The 22,899-nt window shown below is 38.4% G+C and overlaps 3 protein-coding genes across 5 annotated transcripts; 2 read left to right on the top strand and 1 right to left on the bottom strand.

Annotated features, from left to right (window-relative positions):
- The first annotated feature begins 36 nt into the window (after nt 1-36).
- Nucleotides 37-4,665, top strand: atg12 (ATG12 autophagy related 12 homolog (S. cerevisiae)). Its single transcript, XM_063488231.1, has 4 exons — nt 37-142; nt 2,193-2,329; nt 2,423-2,485; nt 4,483-4,665. The coding sequence occupies exons 1-4, from the start codon at nt 49-51 to the stop codon at nt 4,540-4,542; spliced, it is 354 nt and encodes a 117-aa protein (XP_063344301.1). The 5' UTR covers nt 37-48; the 3' UTR covers nt 4,543-4,665.
- Nucleotides 4,666-4,870: 205 nt separating this feature from the next.
- Nucleotides 4,871-12,282, top strand: si:ch211-149k23.9 (germ cell-specific gene 1-like protein). 3 transcript variants are annotated; one of them, XM_063486142.1, is made up of 8 exons: nt 4,871-5,050; nt 6,005-6,059; nt 6,648-7,342; nt 10,513-10,695; nt 10,827-10,874; nt 10,973-11,125; nt 11,271-11,382; nt 11,483-12,282. In XM_063486142.1, the coding sequence occupies exons 3-8, from the start codon at nt 7,147-7,149 to the stop codon at nt 11,853-11,855; spliced, it is 1,065 nt and encodes a 354-aa protein (XP_063342212.1). In that variant the 5' UTR covers nt 4,871-5,050; nt 6,005-6,059; nt 6,648-7,146; the 3' UTR covers nt 11,856-12,282. The 3 variants fall into 3 exon arrangements, with proteins under 3 accessions (XP_063342212.1, XP_063342210.1, XP_063342211.1); XM_063486140.1 differs by lacking the exon at nt 6,005-6,059; XM_063486141.1 differs by lacking the exon at nt 6,005-6,059 and having other exon boundaries at nt 4,871-5,288.
- Nucleotides 12,283-15,009: 2,727 nt separating this feature from the next.
- rcvrn2 (recoverin 2) lies at nt 15,010-18,584 on the bottom strand. Its single transcript, XM_063486654.1, has 4 exons — nt 18,457-18,584; nt 17,820-18,361; nt 15,815-15,926; nt 15,010-15,426 (listed from the first exon to the last, which is right to left on the bottom strand). Exons 2-4 carry the CDS (start codon nt 18,198-18,200, stop codon nt 15,338-15,340), a joined length of 582 nt encoding a protein of 193 aa, XP_063342724.1. The 5' UTR covers nt 18,201-18,361; nt 18,457-18,584; the 3' UTR covers nt 15,010-15,337.
- Nucleotides 18,585-22,899: the final 4,315 nt, after the last annotated feature.

The following is a 22,899-nucleotide window of genomic DNA, read 5'->3' as shown; positions in this document are numbered from 1 at the left end:
GTTGAGGTGGTCGGAAACCATAAAGTAACCCGGAGTGGTGAACCGAAGATGTCTGACACTGCAGAGTCTCCAACAGAGACGCAGAAAGAAGAAACACAGCCACCGTCAGACGACTCGACGACAAATGACGAGAAGAAGAAAAGTAAGAGAGCGGAAAATAACTTCTCAGTTACGGGAAAACAATTGTGTTTCTGATGACTGTTGCTAATGCTAAAGAAAACACATCCGGATGTGTGACGTACAATATGATTGACAGTGAAAGTCGGCCACTAGGGTGGAAGCATGTTCTCTCTTCAGCCAATAAGCACGTCATTTTCTAGCAAGTGGTACTGCCGGTTTGGGGAACAGCTGAAGCTAATGCTAATAAACATTACATATATTTTGTATTCTTATATGTTACATAGTTCACAGAAAGTCTCTGTTTTGCCATATTTGATCAAATATACTAACCAGTCGTCTCAATAGCAACATATTCTGCGTGCAAATGCAACAAGGATCTTAAGGAGCTACACTTGGCTCAAAACTCTTAAAATGTCACAAAATCCATGGATCAAGGCTCAGCTGAAAATCTGGGATATGTTAAGAAGAGAACATAAACTAGAATATATAAAACTTGCATGGTGTACCTACGGCTGTGAGTTTAAACCTAATAAAATAGTTTATAGAGTCAAATCCTGGACTGCAAAAGGAATAGCAACAGCTACTACTGATCTTCTGATCTACAGAAAGGGGAAATTAAAAGGCTTTGAAAGATTGATATCACTTTATAATATGACCTCTAAAAACATAACTTTTTCTGTTAGCTCCCGATGTGTGATTACTTTGAACATATAAAAATAGAACATTCCATCTCAATTCATAATTTTTTTTACATTTGCTGCTCAACTGTCTCCATTTTGCCTAAAAATGTTAATCTCCAAAGTTTTCATATATATACAAACCATTGCTGTTAAAATATTAGCTTCATAAATCAAATACTTTTAAAGATATATTTGTTTTAATAAATTGTCCGTCAATCCACTCCCAGGATACTCACTGTGAAATCATAGGCGATGTTTGAACATGGAAAAACTATAAAAGATAAGCCAGATGTTTTCACTGGCCTCTCTTGCCATAAAAGTGAGTCAAGATCTGTAATTTGGGACTGATCTAAAAAGGTCTGAATATTTCCTTGTTCTACAAAAAACAATTCAAGCAGTTCAAAGTTCCATACTGAGAACATACTAATGAAAGTAATAATAATAGGTAATAAGAGACAAACAGCAACTATTTTTGAATGATATATAGCTAATGCAAAATAAAATGACTATAATACTTTTTAACATGAACCTCTTAGTCACAAAAATGAAGAAAATGCTACTTTCCTTCAACTTCCCTGCTGGATTTACCAGAAATATGTTAAACGTTAAATATATGCATATTTTTCATTTTTGAGACCTACTGCACTGAAAACATTCAAGAATAAAGAAAATAGGAAAAGTAAAGATAATAACTCACTTAACCTGCGTAGTTTTGCAGGACTAATTTGCACAAATACCACAACAGAAATTTAAATTAAAATGAGGTAAAGAGACAGCTTAGCCTGTATGTAGCCAGACATCTAATTTCAATTTTGCAATACCCTGCCTAAAATTTAATGAAACAAATAAATGAGGTCATAGTAACTTATAACTAGATTTTAGTAACTGAATTAGATCTGGGTGTTGAATGTTGTTTACATTATTATTAGAGGTTATGTTTAAGCTTAGGCACTGGGGTTTTTTTTCTTTTTCTGCCCTTCAGAAAAGCTGAAGTCAAAGCACACGAAGACAAGACGTTAAAGGCGGTTATTATGCACATTCCACATTAAAGACATCACAAAAAGCAACAACACCTAGAGCAATATGAAATTAAAATTTCCACAGGGGAGTGTTTGATATTTCACCAAAACACTATTGGGGGGGAAATAATGCAGTAACGTTTTTGAACTCTGTGCAGCACTGGCTTAGTTGCATAGGTGGATGTTTACTTGGGATGAGGGCTTGCCTTTACAGTATTTTTGTTTTTCCACCATGGTATAATGTAGTGGCTATGCATCAGTGACTGCACCTTTCCAGAAATTCCACTGTAAATTCAAGTTGAGATTTGCCTGTGCCAGTCAGTGTTGCAACACTGCCGAATAACTTTCAGTTTTGTTTTCTTCATTTTTATAGTCGATGTGCTGTTGAAGGCAGTGGGAGACACTCCTATAATGAAAACAAAGAAGTGGGCAGTGGACAGGGGGAGAACAGTACAGTCTCTTTCACAATTCATATCTCGCTTCCTCAAGCTTGATGCCAATGAACAACTAGTAAGCATGAAATTTTTTTGTTAATTTCTGAAGTCTTATAATGGACATGATTTAAAAAGCCATTATGAAAACTAAATCTTTTTTTTTTCTCAGTTCATCTATGTTAACCAGTCTTTTGCCCCCTCACCGGATCAAGAAGTAGGGGTCCTCTTTGATGTGAGTATATGCACAGTTTTAAATGTGGCAGCACACACAGACATACAGTTTATCAACAACATTATGTTGTTTCATTAATTTAACAGAGCACAGTCTGGAGTTATAGATCGAGATATGGCCAAAAATCTGTATGCAAAAAGGAGGGCATTTATTTCTGTGTCAGTGACCTTGGCAGTTTTTTCTCGGTGTCACACATTTTGCTGAGATTAATTTATTAGATGGCTACAACAAAATCACCTTTGCTATACTGGAGTTGGTCTTCACTGAAACATTACATCAGTAGCACTAGTGTTAGGCAAGTATTTAACTGGGTCCAAACTTCTTTGGACACTTTTTTGCCTCTGTACATCAGCTTAATTAATTTTTAACTCAAACAATCAAAATGTGACTAAAGTGCAGACTTTCAGCTTTAACTCAAGAGTTTTTTTGTTTTTGTTGTTGTTTTTTTTTAATACAGAATCCATTTTCAGAGGCGCAAAATTAATTGGACAAATGAACATCATTTTAAATATAAGTATTGTTTTTATTAATTGAATGAAAATCCTTTGTAGTCAGAGACTGCCTGAGCTCTAGAACCCAGAGACCTCACTAAATGCTGTTTCCTCTCTTAAGCGTTTTGACCTTTACTGCAGCCAGTTGCTGCTTCATTGTGATTCTCTCCACAACTAATAACTGAAAATCTGCTCTATCAGGTTGACATGAGGCGACTGAAGTATATCTAATTTCTTGGCCGTGAGAAACTCTTGAGTCGCTTTTGCAGTACGTTTTGGGTCATTATCCATTTGGACTGTGAAGTGCTGTCTGCACAGTTTTGAAGCATTTAGCTGACTCTGAGCAGAGAGTATAACCCTGCACACTTCACAATTTGTCCTGCTCCTTCTACCAGCAGTGACATCATCAGTAAACACCAGTGACCAGCTTCCACTGGCATTTCCTCCACCAGATAATGTCATATGCTTCGTGTGCTGTTCTTTCCTTCTCCATACTTTTCTCTTCCCATTGTTCTGATACAAATGAATCTAATCAGACCTTCTTGTTCTTGAGTGGTTTACATGTTATTGTAAAGCCTCTACATTTCTATTCATGAAACTGTCTCTTGCTTGTGGACCTGGACAATGCTACGGCTTTATCCACTTCAGTTGTTGTCTGTGTTTTTTCAGGCCATTTGGTGTTGCCTGACCAGTTGATTCCTCCTTTTTTAAGAATGAGCCAGATTGTTAACTTAACCACTCCTAAATGTTTTGCTGTCTCTCTGATGGCATTACTTTGTTTTTCCAGCCTAATGATAGTTTCCTTTGCTTGCATGAACTACTGTTTGGACATCCTATTGAGAGTTCCAGTGAAAAGCTGCCAAATGCATGTTCAACACTTGGAAATAACTCCAAATCTTTTATCTACTTAATTTGTCTTTAAATAACAAGGGAACCTGCTTCACCTGGTGACTACTCTGGAAGTCTTTGTATAAAAATCATAGTCATTCCTAGGCAGTTAATGAAAACTTCAGTTGAACCCCTTAAACTAATGCTGGACATCTGCACTTCAATCACATCTTTTTTTTCTTGATTTAAAATCCACTGTGGTGGAGTATAGATGCAAAATTAACAGAGGGAAGAAAACAGTCAATGTCCAAAAACGTATGAAACTTATAGACCTAACTGTATCTGCAAGTTCAGCCTGTGTGACTGGACAGGTCATGCAGAGCTTCTACCAGCAGAGGGTGCAATAAGAGACAAGCCTTCTGTGACATAATCTTAAATCCTTGACCACTGGTAAATGCCTTAACAAGTAACAGTAAAAACGTCAAAGTCTAGATCAGTGGTTAGCTGATCACCTCTCTGCTCTCACTGACAGATCAATATCTAGTTAAAAGGTCCTTTCTGATGTCATAACGGCAGTTAACACTGATTTTAGACTTTGTTGACAGCTCACTCCTGTGTTTGACAATTTAACTTCAACGTTTGTATTCCCGTCTTTTTGTCTTGCTCTTTGTCTTTCAGTGTTTTGGAAGTGATGGCAAGCTGGTTCTACATTATTGTAAATCTCAAGCCTGGGGTTAACTGCTTTCTACAACTACATTTTCCCTCCTATCCCCATCCTTAACTTCACAAACACGACAACATAGTGTTGTTTTTCCCCTTTGCTGTTTGCTATCTTACAGGTTTTTTTGTAAATACACTGTAAATAAATTATTGTGTATATCATAAAAGTCTTGACACTGTTCTTGTTTTTTGTGCTGTTGCTAATCTGGGGAAATGTATATGAGGTACTATAATGTTAATAAAAAAAAAAAAAATAGAGCTGTAATGCAGTGGAACTTAAACTGCTGATTAAAGTTTAGGGAGGGTTAGTGAAGGCCACCGCTGAAAAGGGACAGACACGGGAAGAGAGGGGGCACTATAGTAACAGATGGACTTAGAGGGATTACATGATTCAGGATGGGTTTGTGTCATAAATTCCCAAGAAAGACAGTAAAGGGAGTAGAGTGGCTTGGAGACAGACATGCAGTCACTCCATCGGTTCGCATCTCCATCGGAGGAGGATTACACGGGGCTTGCAGCTGGAGAGGTAAGGGCCACTGATGCTCACACTGGAGGAGGAAAACTGACGCACAGAGAAAAGATGAAGAGAGTAGCAACAGAGAGGGTATTCAAGATGGAGCAGCTGAACTAAAGTTATGAACGAGCTTTTTGATTAAGGGCTTATGAAGAAGGCAGAGAAAAACCACAATGTAAGTTCACTGCAAGGCAGTGAAATATGTTTTATGATGGACATGAAAGACTACAGAGGGCGAGAACAAAGTCTGGTAGGTATTTTAATTATTTAAAAATAATTTGTTCTGACGTCATTTGTGGATTCTTTATCAGCAATTGCAAAAACATAATTTCTATAATATTTACACATAGCAGAAAAACCTTGTTATTACACTGAGTGTTCAATTAAATCTGTCATTTGTGAACGAAAACTGAACGACTTATTTTGGATCGATGTCTGCAAAAATTGAGCAAACTGGAAAATGATGCATCAGCTAGTTACTAACGTGTAAAGATTGAAAATATTTATTGTCTTAGCAACAGTCGACATGGTAAGGTTCATGCTAAGAGTAACCATTTCAAACATAATCTTATGGCTGCTGTTAAACCATCAGTAATATGCAGAGGTAGACTTTCACACAGATTATCAAGGTGCTTTGTGGGGTAATTGTTTCAGTGCTGAATTAATTAAACTGACATCTCTGTGATGGTGTGACGCACTGAGCGGTAATCTAAACAAACAGTGCTTAAAAGATGTGCAGTTCTGAAAGGACATAATGTACATCTGAGAATAAATGCAATGCAAGTATTTAGGAAAGCCTTATCTCTGCTGAGCATTGGCTTTAACTGCCTCAGTAACACTCCAATGGTCATTAAGCGTATTATCATACTGATGGAGTTTTATTTTCAGCAGTACAGATGACAGAAACCATGCTAAGGGATGAGTGATGTGCTAAATTCACCTGATTTAATCTGTGTTGTGTTTCAGGGGCTGTGAGCTGACAGGGGGACATTGCATGAGAGAAAGATTGGCAGCAGACATGGTCAAAGTGTACTTCACACTAAAACACACCTAACAAAAACAGATTAAAGCAGATTTCCAGGGATTACGTGTAAAATTTCATTTAGATCTCTGGCTTATCTATAATTTCATCAAAAAAGTAATCTAGTGTTTTGCTCCCCTGCATCGTGCCTTCCACTTAAGGCCCACAGTTTATAATGAGCGGCAGGCTCGGGCCTGAGTGCGTTAATCAGGAAGCACAGAGAGTTAGCCGGGGTCACAGGAAAGTACACATTACTCAGCCTTCCACAACCCCCCTTTAAACAGCTGGAGGACTTATGTGACTTCAGGCAGTGATTGACAGTGTAAAGCTAGATTTCATTATATGGGCAATTTCCTTTTACCCTCTGTTTTCTTTTTTATGCTCACTTGCTCACAATTTCATTTAACTTTTTTTTTGCAAAATAATAAGTTCAGGAATCTATTTGATGTCCTCTTTAGATATACAAGTTTTATTAATAAATTCTAGTATTTGTAAATGCTTTTTTGATACAGTTAAATTGATCTAATACAGAAAAAAGGGCTTCGAGTGTTGATTTCAGAGGACGCATGTCTGTATCTGTTCCCACAGGAATCAATAGCTCCTCATACTGAAGAAGTCAGGGCAACAAAGAGTAAAATCCTGGAATCCCTCAGTTCTCCCCCACTGTGCCCAAATCATCCACCTAAATCTCCTCTTGTTCATTTTTTTGTTCCTTCTGTCCCTCTTTCCCACGTGTATCAACATCAGAGCATCTTGTCGTGCTCCCTGCTCTCTCTCTTTCTTTATCTTCCTTTCTGTTAATCCCACTGACTTTACAGTATCGTTCCTCATCTCTTTTCTTATCTTCTTTCTTTACTGTTACATCACGTTTTTATTTGTTTTCTTTTTAAACCTGGCCACCCATAACCTCTTAAAACCCCCACAAAGCATCTGTCCCACCCTCTCAGCTCCATCTGTGGCTGTTTTCATACCTTCTGTCCTGCTATTCGCGTGTGCCTTGTCCCGTTCTGTCCCCTGTTTGTCTTACTTTGACCTTCCTCTCTCTCTATCTGACCCCACCCGTACCTCCGTCTTCTCCCGCGTGGCCATGCTGGAACGCATGTCCCGTCGCTCTCGCTCCCTGCTCTCCCTCACCTTGACCTCTTTGGCTCTGGCCCTCTCTATCCTGGCTCTCTGCACCTCCTACTGGTGTGAGGGCACTCACAAGGTGGTCAAGCCCCTCTGCCTGTCGCCTGTCAAAATGAAGAACTGTGGTCAGAACAACAGTGAGCCTTACACCACAGGTAGGAAACTCAACATATCCAAAGGAGTTCTATATTTATTTACTGTTAATGTATTGTACATACACTTACAGTGTCATCATCAAAAAGAATTTACTCCCTTCCTGATTTCTTAGTTGTTTGGATATTTGTTAAAGTTAAATATCTCAGATCAGACAAACTTTAATATTATACAAAGATAACCAGAGTAAACACAAAATGCAGTTTTCAGATGCTAATTTCACTTGTTAAAAGCTATCCAAGCCTGAATCAAGAGATCATTTAAATAGATCCTGTCAATAAAGTGAAGTAGGCTAAAAGATCTCAAATTCAACACATTGACATCTATCAGTCTGGAAAGGGTTACAAAGCAATTTCTAAGGCTTTGGAGTGCCAGTGAACCACAGTGAGATCATTATCCACAAATGGAGAACACTTGGAACAGTGGTGAAGCTTCCCAGGAGTGGTCAACCTACTAAAATTACTCCAAGAGCACATCAGCGACTAATTGTAGAGGTCACAAAAGAACCTAGAACGACATCTAAAGAACTGCAGGCCTCACTTCTCTCAGTTAAGGTCAGTGTTAGTTCCAAGTTCCATGGAGAAAACCTCCTGCTGACCAAAAAAACACAAGGGCTCATCTCTCATTCGGCAAAGAAAAACTTTAGATGATCCCCAAGACCTTAGGGATAATATTATGTGAACTAATAAGACAATCCTGGGACTTTTTTGAAGGTTTGAATCCCGTTACATGTGGAGTAAAACTAACACAGCATTTCATAAATAGAACATCACACCAACAGTCAGACGTGGTGGTGGTAGTGTGATGGTCTGGGATTGCTTTGCTGCTTCAGGACCTGGACGGTTTGGTGTAATTGATGGGACAATAAATTCTGCTCTCTATTAGAAAGTCCTAAAGGAGAATGTCCGGCCATCAGTTTGAATTTTTGCTTATGTAGCAGGACAATAAAAACATATCAGTAATGGCTCAAAAAAACCCAAAACAAAATAAAAGTTTTGAAGTGGCCTAGTCAAAGTTCGAAATTCAATTGTGGCAAACGATGATTGCAGTTTTCGTTGCCAAGGGTTACACAACTAGTTATTAGATTTAGAGCACAATTACTTTTTCCACATGAGGGCAGGTAGGTTTGGATAACTTTTTCCCTTTAATAAATTCAATCATCAATTAAAAACTGTATTTATTTATTTTTATTTGCTCAGGTTATCTTAGTCTAATGTTATTATTTGTTTAATGAAACATGTAAGTGTGACCAAAATGCAAAAAAAAAAAAAAGAAATCAGTAGGGGACAAATATTTTTTTCATCGCATTGTATGTTTGGATTGCTTTTTGATAACCTTTAACCTTTTATCGTGTACCTGTTTATTAAGACTTATGCTTTTATGATCTGTGAGTCATCATACTTTATAGTATAGTTTTGAAATAGCATCACTAAAACTTTAGGGCCTAAGCAGAAATTCAGTGTCAAAGTGCATCGTCCTTTGACCTTTAGACATTCCATGAAATGTGGAACTATGTGGAAATGCTTATGCTTCATAGTAGTGTTCAGGAGTATTTCAGAACATCAAGTTTTGACTTGGACTAAAAGAAAAAGCAAACAATCAAATCTGAGTTGACTTCTGTGCTGCACAGAAGTTGGGAAAATATACTGGTGACTAATCCAGAGTCTGCTGCATCATGTTCACAGACATGTCACAATTTGCTTGTAACAGCAAAAATTCTTGGATTCATTTTTGTGTAAACAGTTGTGATATTATCTTAGCATTTAGCCACTTGAAGAGTCTGGGATGATTTGAAAGTCTTAACTGTAAGTAGCAAGGTACTGCCAATCATAGCCACAGCCTTATGATACACCTTCAAAAGCAAACATGCTGTCTTTCATTGCGTTTTATTGCAGTAGGTTGTATAATCGCCAACGCAATACAATGAAATAGGATTTAATTAGGGATTTCTATCATTTATAGACAATAGATAAGATTTGATTTGATTAGACAGATTTGTCAAAATAATTTTAACTTTTTCTGGAGCTTCTCTCCGGTTCTCAGTGTTCAGTGGAACGCTTCATGTAAAGCAGATGGAGGCGGCTTTGTTTGAAGCAAACTCCATCTGCTTCATCTGAAGTAAATTCCATCTGGGGGAAGTTTGCTGAAAAGACAGCTCTGCTGAAAAAAAAAAAAGCTCAGCAGGTGGACTCTTAGGTAACACTGTTATGTGAAACCACGTTTTTAAAGTTTAAGATTGAACCTTCATGCCTAGATGCTTTTTGAGGCTATATTTCTATCCTAAGTTAAAACGGTATCTAGAGAATTCAAATCTGCTCCTCAGGCACACTGAGATTGTTTGCGGTGCTGGATCGGCTTACACAATAAAGTGGATGAGGCTTTCTGACACTGAACTGTTAGAAAGCAATTGTCCTTATTTTTAATCCCCCCCCCCCCCCCCCCCCCCCCCCCCCAATACCTTTGTTCCACAGTGTACTCAGTTATGGCTTAGTATTAATCTGTGGGGTGCGAGGTTGCTTATAAAGGTTTAGTCGAGGTTGACTCTCATTGCCCCATGGTCTATATTTTCTCAACAGATATGCTTAATCCACACACAGATTAACAGCTCTTATTGCATAAAACAATCATCTTTGACACTACACGTGCTTTGTGAACTCACACAGAAATATTTCATTTTTACTATGTACAGTGCGTCGATTTAACTCTCCCTTATGCTTCTAAACCTGAGGATGTGTTTGGCACATCATAGTGAACACTGACAAGACTGCATGTACACAGAGGCTTGCTGATTTTGAGGCACCGGTATAATTAGCAGACTTGCAGGACTTTTGTGTTTACCCCTAACCATTCTCTTTTTAACGACACATACTTTTACATGCCTACCCCTCAATTTGATAACCGCTATACTGCTGTCTAACTCCCTTGTCATTTATATGTTCTCACTGCCTTTTCTTGCATTATGTGTTTGACAATCAGTGGATCCGCTGTTAATACTCACACCTCACCAACAACATTTCCTGAATTTGTTAAATATTTGCATCATATGGTGAGAAACTACACGGAGACAGAACGTACCCCTAGTGAAGGCTGGATTATACTCTGACCACATTAAGAATGAGCAGGTGCAGAACCGAACCTTAAATTAGCTTTTTTTCCACTGTCACCCTCTCAGAGAGTCCCACTCAGAACCCATACAACCGCACGCTATCTCCAGCCAGGAGAGAGGAGCTGGCTAAGATCAGACAAAGGCAGCTGGCCAACGCTGTCCACTACATATGGGAGACGGGCGAAGACAAGTTTGCTTTTAGATACTTCCACACGGGCTTCTGGGAAAGCTGTGAAAAACACAGTGATGGTAAGAGGCACACCTGTGCAGTTCATTTTTTTGGTTGCCGTTTGGTTTCAACTTGGATTGTTAATCAAAGCTGATGTTTTTCACTTTCAACTACAAAAATTTATCCTTAAATCATGACATTTTGTTGGCAGGGGAGAAGTGTCGCAGCTTTATAGACTTAACTCCAGGAGAAACTCAAGGTGAGCTTAATAGTCTCCTGCCTTAATATCGCCATGTTGCCATTTGATTAAAAGTTAGCTTGTGACAGTGTGCTCACACTGTTGTTGACATGTTGCAGGTGTGCTCTGGCTGTCAGTTATTTCTGAGTTTACATACATCGGTCTGCTGGGAATGGGGTTCTTACTCATGTGGCTGGAAGTCTTGTGTTCCCATAAAGAGATGCACTCACTAAAAATCAATGCTTATGCAGCTATCTGCACTGTGCTATCAGGTCAGACTCAGTCTAATGCTCACTTTTACATTATTTTGTAACCCGCATCTGCATATTCAGATATAATATATCTATTTTTTTGCATGGTCCTCTGATCTTCCCGGTTTATGTTGGATTAATTTTGTCTGTTTCACCTCCTGTGTAGGTCTTCTTGGGATGGTGGCACATATGATGTACACCACAGTGTTTCAGATGACAGTAATTGTGGGCCCCAAGGACTGGAGGCCTCAATCCTGGGACTACGGCTGGTCATTTGCGTAGGTGCCAGATATGATTTAAGGTTTCGTCAGGACTTAATGTTTCACTACAAGCTTAATATTTCTCAGCTCCTAACTATGTTAAATTCCCTGCTCCTAGTCTCGCCTGGGTGTCCTTCAGTTGCTGCATGGGAGCTGCTGTCGTCACGCTCAACTCATACACAAAGACCATCATCGAGCTTCGCCGCAGACAGAGACTACGTTTAGAGGAAGCCAGAGCCACCACTCATGCTCCATCCTATGACGAGGTGGTCCCAGGGGGAGGGCTCTACTCTGTCAGTGGCCTATTGCAATGTCCAGATGGGATGATTGATGTGGCGTGGGCTCCAAATGGCAACGTAGTCGGAGTGGGAAATGGGGATGTACCAACTTTGGTTTTAGTAGGAGGCTGTGGCCCTGAGGGGTGTGAGGACTGTGAGAGAGAGATGGATGAGATGGGGGAAGCCATGGACCGAGTTGATTCACCTTGTTAGGGAATCAGTAACACGTATCAACTGAAAGGGCTGAAAATCCGAAAAGGAAAGACACTTTAACTAAGGTGGAGAAGGTCAATGTAAGCAAACACATCGTTTCTTTCTCGTCGTCCACTTTGACTCTCTGTGAACATGGGATGTACTGATTGGGCTCAAGGTCCAAAGAAATCCACAAATATCAAAACGCTAAGCCTACAACGTATGTATCTGTGTATGTATCTCGTTCACATGCAAGCCTGCATTTTTCTGGGTATTTCTCTGTGCCTCATAGTAGGAAAGAAATGTATGACTTTGTTTGCAAATGGAAAGAAATGCTTCCTCTATTCTATGAGGGGCCGTACAAGCCAAAATTCATTCTTTCACTCTCACTCACATACATTCTTCTTTCACACACATATACTTTCACTCTCACATACATATATTCTTCTGTCAGACACATGTATTGTCACTCTCACATACATATATTTTTCTTTCACATACATATACTTTCACTCTCATATAGTTTTATTTAAATTTTTATATTTAGATATTTTTATTCTCATGCTTACACATATTTAACACACACATTGCAATATTGTGCTCTCTTATACATGTATTTTAATGTACATATTTACAAATTTTCACTCTAACATACATGCATTTTCATTTATGCATTCCTACATTTTGCTCTCATTTATATGCATTCAGTATGCATTTAATCTCACAAATAATATATGTATGCAAGAGAATAATGTATGTGCATGAAAGAGTATAGTGGAAACGGAAGGAGTTTAATGGAAACGGAAGGCTGGGTGTCTGTACCGCTGTGATTGGCTGAGAAGCACGCGCGGGTCACTTTCAAGTGTCTGACAGCATGGAGGGGGGGAGAAGAAACTCGAGTTCTTCAGCAAGCTATCGGGGTGTTAAGAAATATTTTATCATCTCCTGAAACGGTCACATTGTTGTCCTCGCCACTTGATCGAGAGCAGCAGCTTTTACAGCTGTGGCTCCAGCAAACATCAGCTGATACTAGAAACGAATTTTAAATAAATTCTAACAACAGCTGATCAAGCTTGAACGTGCTGCTGTTGTTTAGCGCGACATCCGCTGGTTTCCTGTTTCTGGCGCAAAGTGGGAGATAAACAAACAAGAAAGACGATCAGCTGATCATTGATCAGTTTCATGATTGAAGTAGCAACAGGAGAGGGAGGGAGAGAGAATGAGGGGAGAAGAGGCAGCTGTGCAACGTAAAAACAGAATAACTCCAGTTTTGTCTTTTTTTTTATTCTAGCTAAGTACGGGACTAATCGCGTTCCTTTTCCTCTCAATACGGATGTATTGTAATTGGTCCAGCCCAGAGTTGATCATGACCAATTGGCTAATCCACCACCTTTCATTGTTTATACCGTTACAAAAACAACAAACATAAAAATGAAAAATCACCATCGGCCCACCAGGCAAATGCCCGGTATGCCCATGGCCAGTCCAGCTATGCGGACAGCTGGTGGGTAACAGGCATCTCCGAAAACATTAGAGCGCTTATGGAAATATGTGATGTCTTGATGAATCAAGCAGATATTTGAAGTTTACACAGCACCATTCTCGCATGAAAATATCTTAAAAGTTTATTTTGTGACCTATGGCGTTATTTTTGTGCCACTATTCTGAGCGCACGTAAAAAAAAGTTGAACCCGTCGCATCTCGATCAAGTGACGAGGACAACAATGTGACCGTTTCAGGAGATGATAAAATATTTCTTAACACCCTGATAGCTTGCTGAAGAACTCGAGTTTCTTCTCCCCCCTCCATGCTGTCAGACACTTGAAAGTGACCCGCGCGTGCTTCTCAGCCAATCACAGCGGTACAGACACCCAGCCTTCCGTTTCCATTAAACTCCTTCCGTTTCCACTATACTCTTTCATTCACATACATTATTCTCTTGCATACATATATTTTCTTCTGACATGTATGCATTCTCTTCTTACATACATATATTATTTGTGAGATTAAATGCATACTGAATGCATATAAATGAGAGCAAAATGTAGGAATGCATAAATGAAAATGCATGTATGTTAGAGTGAAAATTTGTAAATATGTACATTAAAATACATGTATAAGAGAGCACAATATTGCAATGTGTGTGTTAAATATGTGTAAACATGAGAATAAAAATATCTAAATATAAAAATTTAAATAAAACTATATGAGAGTGAAAGTATATGTATGTGAAAGAAAAATATATGTATGTGAGAGTGACAATACGTGTGTCTGACAGAAGAATATATGAATGTGAGAGTGAAAGTATATGTGTGTGAAAGAAGAATGTATGTGAGTGAGAGTGAAAGAATGAATTTTGGCTTGTACGGCCCCTCATACTATTCTATTGTTTATATATTAACTTGAAAACCATCATCTTAGCGATCAGTTCGTTTCAGAGGATGATGCGTGTATTCCTGAAAGAACAGCACGTTCTATAGAGAAACATGCTGCTCATAAACATGTTTCCTTTTTTAAACTTCTTTGGTCAGAAACTTTTGAGAGACAAAATTTTTTTAATGCAATTCATGTATACCAGAAGCTACTACAAGCACAGCCTCTCTGGAGATGCACAGACAAACCCATAGAGATGGAAAGATTACAGAGATTTTGAAAAGTCTGCTCTCTGATGTTGAACAGAAGATTATGTGTAAACCAGTAATCCCGAGTTGGATGGAAGGGAGGAGGAATAGAGGGAGGAGAGTGAAGCAAGAGAGGAGCAGCATGTGGGGGGGTCAGGATGAAAGTTGGAAAGAAATGCCTGCACACACTAATATCTGCAACACCGAAACACCAGTTTCAGGAAAACAACGCTCTAAAAAACTGCATTTAGTTCCTGTCATATACTATGTTTGAGATAAAATTGTATAAGTACCGAGTTTTTTGTTTGTTTGTTTGTTTGTTTGTTTTTTACAAAAGTCAAAAACAAGTAGTTAAATTTACCTTTAATTTTTGTAGGTTATACATTTGAGATAATCCTGGATTTACTGTCAGGGATTAATACAACTGAAAACGTAAAACCTAAAGTGAAAATTTTATCAACTACCAGCATTATAATATGCAGTATGTTTCTAGGTCAAAGGAGATTTAATTGTTTTCCAGGAGAGATAAGATAAATAGATTTCCAAAGCCCAGATGAATGATAAAATCTTTAATTTTTTTGTACAAGTGAGTAAATTACAATACTGGAGGACATTTCAAATTTCTAAAAAACAAGAAAAGCATAACAAGCTAATAATTAAGTATGATACTTAATGTGTATAAGTATGTGTAACACACAAATGTACAGAAACTGTAGGAATGCTTATTTACAGAGGGGCCGAGTTATTTAAGGAAGAGGATGGAGAAAACATCTGATATGGAGAGAGAAAGAAGAGGGAAAAGTGGGTTTAAAAAAAAAGATAAATAGTGTAATAAAATCAGAAAAGGGTTCAAAGAGGAGAAACGTAGGAATGAGAAGGGATTTAATGTTTTATTGGTTCGTAATGGATCAGACGCATTGCATTCTCATTTTCGATCACTCCTGTAATGAACTCTCCTTCAGCCAGTCGATCTGTGAAGGGAGGAAAAAATAAGGAGTTAAGACGAGAAACGTATAAGTACAAAACAAGCCAGGAGAGTGAGATAACACAAGGATGGATTATTGTTATCTAAACAACATGTTCTTATCTCGTTTGCTTGGTACACAGTAGCATGTGATGTGTAACTTAAGATGTTTTTGGGCCAATGATTTGTAATAAAGCTTGCGTGACACAAGTGATCCTGTAAGTGGAGACTTGCCCCCAGGTGGATTAATACTTGTATTACTGTTAAGCCAAACAGCTGATTGTAAAATGTAATCTCCCCCACAGGATGCTGGAACATCAGCTAAAGAAAGGTAGCAGAGGCTTCCATTGATATTATCTCCCTCTGAGCAGAAGCACTACCACTACACGTCCTACCATTGTCTTTCTTTTCAAAGCAACCCCACAGCTTGTTGGCTCTCTTCTCGGGTGTGTTCTCATCCTCTGGTAGTTTGCTGTGGTCCTCTTTGGGGATCAGCTTAAACAAGGCCTGAGAGGGGGTTGGGTATAAGATGGATAGTAATGCTGCATCATTTCTCTCATCACCAGCACAGTACATAAAGCAGATGGATACTGACCAAAGAATATGTAAGCACTAGTAAAACTGAGGATGCCAACAGCCTTCTTCAGTTAATTTATTAATGTCTTGTGCATATTTGGAGTTACTGGTATTGTAGTGAAAATATGGAGGTCAGTATTTTTTTTATAGTTTTTAAACATAGACTATTTATCAAATTGCAAAATCCTTTTATTACGAATACATAAATATTCAAACAAGCTACAGCATTTCATAGGGCAACTCTCCTGTCATCTCTCAGACAGTTGATCTGCAGTGGACTAAATGACTAACTGAGTGTAAACCTCCTGAGTGTGCACTTTAGGTTCAGGCCTTTAAGTTTGTGTCCCACTTAGAGAGGGAGCACTCATCTCCCACATTTAAGACACCTAGATTAACATGGATTAGTGCCAAGACTCAGGCCACAGGCCAAACACCAAGATGTCATCTCTTTACCCTGGACTATCCCTCAATCTCGCCCCTCCTCTGATGTTATGGTCAGTAGAGTTTAGACTTCAGACTGTGATCTATGCTGACAGACATCAAGGTTGTGAAGTCATAAAAATAAAATTAAGCAGTTGGTTTCCTTAAAATAAATCACACTTGCAGTCTTTAAGGATTTGTCTACCCTGTCAGAACAGTGTACTTGCGGGCTGGTTTTGAGGCATTTCCACCTTTTTCACTTATTTTTTCTAATTTAACATATTATTTATACATTACATAAGAATACTTTCTGGAAAATGGAGGCGGTGTATCCTTTTACCACACAGTAAATTTGTATTTGTCGACCTCTACCTCAGTGTTTTACAGACCGGAAAGAATGTCATCTTATAGTAAGTTTTTGAACTGCTATCGGGACTTTAAAATGCAGCTATTTTACGCAGTGTGCTGTAAACATGGTGCTTATGGACTCAAGCCAGTTGGCCAGGAATTCAATCCCATTACAATGCCAGCTGGATTCTTGGCTGATCTGTCTAAACCTCTTACAATTCCATATCATTTGTCTGAAGAGAGAATATAGAAAAGTGTAAAACCTCCATAAGACTCCATAAGTTTCATAACATTTATTATAGTACAGTCTTCAGTCCACAGTGGCAATCTCACAAGTAAAACAGCCGTGGATTAGAATCGAGATGATGAGTATACTCTTGTTTAGGAGTGGAACTTAAGAGTAGCTCTGCTCAGGAGTAGGGCTCCCTATATTGTCTGCAGGCTAAACCTGTAATCGCCAAGATTATCAGGAGTTTTAGGCTCAAATAGACTGGCTAATAGGGCTGCCAATTAAGACTGAGACCTACATACCATGAGAAGAATAGTAAATTCTTAGTTAACAGCAACACAGCTTTAATGGATTTTGCAGAACGTGGACAAAATAAGGAGATAACCAAACAAAATAATCCATTAATAATGCTAGTTGACCTCAGTAGCTAATGTCACAGAGTTAAACCAATTAAACGTAGAAAAAAAGCAAAAACATTAGATTCGACAACAGGCATTAATGTAAGGTTTTTCGTTATGTTGCCTTATGTCAGTTAATTCTATAAATTTTATCTGACATCTCTGTTCCCTCCTCACTGAAACCACGACTGAGAGAATAGTTTAAACTTCTGATTTACAAAGTTGTTATAGTGAAAGAAAAATAACACTTTAGGTTTTTGGGGGCTTGGGGATTAATAAAAACCAGAATAAGAAAAAAAGATCAATGTTTAAAATGAATCTCTTTCTGACGGGATATGAGTTAACATTAACTGCTTGCTGTCACACTAGAACCATTAAAGCCACTCATCCATTCATCAGTGTTGCTTTTATAAACTGAACCACCCTCACCTGGCATATTTCTTTCACTTCTGCCTTGGTGATGTATCCGTTCTTGTCTACATCAAACAGTGAGAAGGCCCACTCCAGTTTTCGGGTTGTCCTCCCAGTGGAGGTCATGTGTAGTGCAATGATGTACTCCTTGAAGTCTAAAGTGCCGTCATCGTTGGTGTCAAAGGAGCGAAACACATGCCTTGCGTAGCTCTTAGGATCACTGTCAGGGAAGAAGCGCGCATAGATTTCCTCAAACTCCTCTGGTGAGATGCGTCCTGATGGACACTGCTTCTGAAAGTTCTCGTACCACTGGGAGATTTCTTGTTCAGTAAATTTTGTGGTGAGCTTCAGGTCCTCCAGGATCTCCTTTGATATCGCGCTACTGGTTGCATTTCCCATTGTAGTTTCTTTTTAATATCTTCGCAATGTGTTAAACTGCTTGGCTGGGATATGCCACTTGATAGGCTTTCTTCTCTTGTGTCAAATGACTCTTCTTTTTCCAAACTATTATTGCTTACTGGCTTGATGTCTTCTCTCGATGTCAAAAACCAAGCAGAAATCTGAAATACAATTTAGAATTGTGATATAATTCACTTGAACTTTAAATTAATAACAACTTACTTGTTAATATGTGCAAAATGTGCAGAAACCTTACCTGTGTGTTGTGTGAGCAGATGATGGCTGAGGAACCAAGTGCCTCTCTCGACAGTAAGACAGTGAAAGATATAGGCGGGCGGGGAAAGCACATCCTACAGGAGTTGACTAGGTTAAGTCTGTTAATGCGGGATTTAAGGTGGATGAGCATTTGACCAAATTGCAACCCCAGATCCTAATTTTATCTATTGTCTGTTTGAAAAGTCCGGAAAGCTCTAGTGTACGTTTATACACCTGCTAAATTACTTATGAACTCTGGAAATCAATTTATCCCTGTTAGTGTTGTACTCACTAATTTACTAGTACTAAATTGCTGAATATGAACCGATAAACAGAACTTTAGTGCATCTAACTGTAAGTTACAATTCACTCTGGGAGCCAAACGTTACTTCGGTAAACTCACCAAAAAGTGAGTAGGTGCTTTCTAGCAAACTGTGAACAAAGCTTCAGGTGGGTTTCATAAAATAATGTCTGGTGTTTTAGTTATGACCTTCAATAGGTTTGATTGAGCACTGAAAGCCACTCCACCATCTGTCCAAGCAATTTTAACTCCCTCAGCAACCCACGTCTACGTCCAATCCCACCTGCGCCCTTAATATCCCTGTCACTGCCGACCCCGTCTGTGCACGTCCTCCTTCCTGTCCTACAGTACTGCTTTCCTTTGAATCACTAGTTTAGGTTTATATTACCTAGTAAACATTGATTTTTTTTAAGATGTTTTTTTTGACTGTATGAATTTCTTTAATCGCAACATTAATAGTCGCGGACATGACTTACATTCTCTTTTCTCCGCCATGAGGTACTTTCATGTTTTAAAGGCTTACTGAACTTGAATTCTTTTCTGTCTAGTCTCTTGTAACTCAGCTCCGATTTACTTTTTCTTCACGTTTCCATATTCATTGCCAACAGCTATGTTCTCATTGGAGGCTATCTGGTAATTAGCAGTACAACAAACTCACTTCATGACACTTTGGCTGCCACATTTACGTCATTAGTCTGTTTACTTTGTGTCTACATTGATTAGAGCGAAAGTATTATCTTGATTGTCTTAGGTGTTGTTTCAGACCAACATAGCATGTGTAAGGGAGACTTCATGAATTATGCACACGTATAAGAAACACACATAAACACCAGAGATGAAAGCAGCATGTACTTATCGTATTTAGGACATGTATTTCCCTGTATGATAATCAATAATTCATTTTTTATGTTTAAACTATAATTTGCTAACTGGATTAGTCAAGCCCCGCCCTCTCCTACACAAGCCAGAGAATAGCCAATTACCCCCGTCTTCATCCTATAAGGGTGACGGTCAACTGACTTACCCCTTCTCTACAGAACAATCCCTGACATGTGATCTCTACTCTTGTTTGGGCTAATTGCTAGAGCCAAAACGAGCAAGGATTTGGCTACTCTTGAGATGTTTTTCCACTCGGGAGAGAGAGTGTGTAAAAATATCGGTAACATGGGTGTTTGGCATCTTAGATTAATTATGATTCTGACAGTGTCAGAACTTTATGAAAGAAGTTTTAACATTGCTTTGCGACATTAAATCTGTATTTCTTTCACAGGCAGGAACACATGCACATACAGTAACATAAACAATGAAAACTGAAAGGTTTATTTGTATCAGAAAATAACATGACTATAAATATCCACAATTAGGTCAGTGACAACCTCCTACTTGGCAGCATTATATGGTATTAATGGGCTGTATCAAGCGTCGCATGTGTTACAGCACTGACCTGTGAAACGTCAGTACTGACGTATTCTATAAATCTGCAACACTTAATGTGTCAATGAAGGATCAGCCTTATTAATTACTGTCTACATTTGGTAACAGATCTCTGAAACAAGGTTGTCTTGAAATTAATCTTTTATAACTTGAATTTGTGTTGACCTATAGTTCTGTTTTAATATAGACAGGCTCAGGATTGAAATTCCCCAATAACATTTCAAAGTTGAGTACGAGTATAAAGTTTGAGATGTAAGAGCACTGAGAAAATAATTCGAGAAATAGGAATGCCAAACAGGAAAATGTTTAAAGAAAAAAAAACAATCTCAGTCCAAACAGTGCCTTGGTGGGACGCAACTCAAATCTTAAGACTGAAAGCAAGAGGAAAGGAGGAAGGGAGTTGTTTCCAGATAAATATCTGGTAATGGCTCATAATGACGCGTAATGACAGACGACAGCTTCCTACTAAACACAAGGAAAGAGGGGAACAAACATGCTGTGGCGGCAGTCTTGATGATTGCGTCCACAATTTTGCAAAGCCTCGAGTAGGTGATCTATTTCAGAAAAGCACTTTGCCGCTGGCGCCCATTTCTACACCCACTGTCCAGAGAGAAGTCAGGAGCGCCTTTAGTGTTTAATCATAGAGAGTTTCATATTTAAAAGATAATTTTACTTTAAGACTTTATTTAAGGACCTTCACTTTTACAAAGTTTCCTCTGACGTCTAAGCTCCTGGATCAAGACTGAGGTAAGAAATGTTACACTTAAAATGTAAAAAAAAAAAAGGACTTTTTTGGCTGTCTAAAATTACAAATATTAACGATTCATTTGGATTTCTAGAATAAAAAGCTTTTATACCCTAATATTCAGGTCCATTCAATTAAAAACGTAAAGAGTTACAGTTACAAATACTGGTAGAAAACCTGACGTGACAAACGCGTGTGTGAAAGGTTGCTTCGATTATCAGATTAAAACAATGTCCAATCTTTAAAAAAAAGTGTGTACTGAGCTAGTTTACATTTAATTCACTGAGCCTGCAGTGAATTGATCGATGCATATTATACTTTACAGCCACAAAATACACATAGGTCATCAGGCTTTTTCGGGAAATGTATATAATATGTATGGCTATCATTAAAAAAATACAGATTCTCAGCTTTGGACCTTTTCTTCTGGTTGCCTGCCTAAACAGGTTCAGTTATTTCAAGGAAAGCTCAAACACACTGATGGGAATTTGACACAGTATATAATTATACAAAGCTTATACTGACAGCTTGGGATGATTTATTTTAAACTTGAAGCTGCATAACTGATACCAGACATGAAAGCAAAGTGGGGAGTTTTTCTAATCAAGACTATGTGTGATATCACAGAAAGAAGAGAGAAGAAGCTGCATGTAAAAAGCCCTCTTGGACATCTACCAAGCAATAAAAACAGACCATGGTGTCCAAAATGGAAACCCTTGATCCTTCAACTTTATCAGATGTCACCTCTACTGTGAGATACGGGTCTAAATCGGAAACCGTGACCTTACCAGGAGGAGTTGTGTCAGTGGCGGGCATCACTGTGTTTACTGGAGGCGTTGAACTGTCTTGTGGATCCTGCATGCTGGCTTTTGGATTTTGGGGAACTCTCATCAGCTTCAGCTGCCTGGCTGTGGGGCTGTGGGACCAGCTGAACTTCTATAAAGGGGGAACCTCTCATTTGCTGGGACTGGGGCTTGTGATACTGGCCCTCAGTTTTGTGGTGGTGGTGGGTGTGGCAACATTTCACCTCCTAACCAAGAGAAAAAGACAGATGACAAAAGAAGTGAGACAGGATGGGAAAGAAGTTCTTGTAGAGAGTGGTAGGGTAATAAAAAAAGTGACAGTATAAACAGTGTTTAATGACAGACATTAAGGAAAATAGATCTCTGATCTTTTATAAATAAATTATCTCCATTCCAACCCAACTCTGTACCACTACTTATTAGGTATCTTTAATCTAAATAATGTAGAAATGCAGTTATTCAGTTTTGAGGCATTTTATTTAAACTTACAGTCATTAACATTTTACACACTAATATTGTAGTTTTGCATTCTAATTGAGCCGTGTAGGCTGGCAAAGTTCTTTTTAATGATCAACATATGTTATTGCTGCTTATGACTTGTTGCTTTGTAAATCTAAAAAAAAGCAGTTTTGTCTTGAGCAGTGGTTCATGCCACATTAATAATAATAAGCCAATAATGTAACACTATTCGACTACATTATGCACATTGTGCTACTTACACTTAATTAAAATTATGAATATAAATGTTTAATCCCACTAATTATTTTCCTTATAATGCCATTATTTTTTTTTCACTCCTGCAGCTTGTAATGTGTGCACAGAGCATAAAGAGAATGCAATAATTGGACTGGGTAAAATGTGAGAGATTCAAAAAAGGAAGAGAGAGACAGGGTTTTATTACAACAGAATACAGAATATTGCTCATTTTAACCTAGTGGGTCCCATGCATGCAGATACCTTTTAGGTTTTGTATTTGCACCCAAAGGTGATATTAAAAACTTAGCAGGACGACATCTTTATAGAAACACTGGTTAGTGAGGATAACCCAAAGCCTTTCACAATGTTTCTGGGATAACAGAGACCTCCCTGTCTATGTATCTTTTAGGATCAGATATAGGGATTATCCTTAGCTACATTATCCTGAGTATTTTGCCTTTTATG

This window comes from Pelmatolapia mariae, linkage group LG10_11 (genome assembly GCF_036321145.2).
Source record: "Pelmatolapia mariae isolate MD_Pm_ZW linkage group LG10_11, Pm_UMD_F_2, whole genome shotgun sequence".
Lineage (NCBI taxonomy): Eukaryota > Metazoa > Chordata > Actinopteri > Cichliformes > Cichlidae > Pelmatolapia > Pelmatolapia mariae.
This window is presented reverse-complemented; position numbering and strand designations above follow the sequence as displayed.

What these genes read in the sequence shown, in the direction of transcription:
- rcvrn2 (XM_063486654.1), bottom strand. Translation starts at nt 18,200, where the DNA reads ATGGGAAATGCAACCAGTAGCGCGATATCAAAGGAGATCCTGGAGGAC. An exon ending in AAGTGAAAGAAATATGCCAG is followed by an intron (nt 15,927 to 17,819) that starts GTGAGGGTGGTT and finishes ACCCCCTCTCAG; the next exon opens with GCCTTGTTTAAGCTGATCCC. An exon ending in CTTTGAAAAGAAAGACAATG is followed by an intron (nt 15,427 to 15,814) that starts GTAGGACGTGTA and finishes CTCCCTTCACAG; the next exon opens with ATCGACTGGCTGAAGGAGAG.
- atg12 (XM_063488231.1), top strand. Translation starts at nt 49, where the DNA reads ATGTCTGACACTGCAGAGTCTCCAACAGAGACGCAGAAAGAAGAAACA. An exon ending in AAATGACGAGAAGAAGAAAA is followed by an intron (nt 143 to 2,192) that starts GTAAGAGAGCGG and finishes TCATTTTTATAG; the next exon opens with TCGATGTGCTGTTGAAGGCA. An exon ending in AAGTAGGGGTCCTCTTTGAT is followed by an intron (nt 2,486 to 4,482) that starts GTGAGTATATGC and finishes TTTGTCTTTCAG; the next exon opens with TGTTTTGGAAGTGATGGCAA.
- si:ch211-149k23.9 (XM_063486140.1), top strand. Translation starts at nt 7,147, where the DNA reads ATGCTGGAACGCATGTCCCGTCGCTCTCGCTCCCTGCTCTCCCTCACC. An exon ending in TATCTGCACTGTGCTATCAG is followed by an intron (nt 11,126 to 11,270) that starts GTCAGACTCAGT and finishes CCTCCTGTGTAG; the next exon opens with GTCTTCTTGGGATGGTGGCA. An exon ending in GACTACGGCTGGTCATTTGC is followed by an intron (nt 11,383 to 11,482) that starts GTAGGTGCCAGA and finishes CCCTGCTCCTAG; the next exon opens with TCTCGCCTGGGTGTCCTTCA.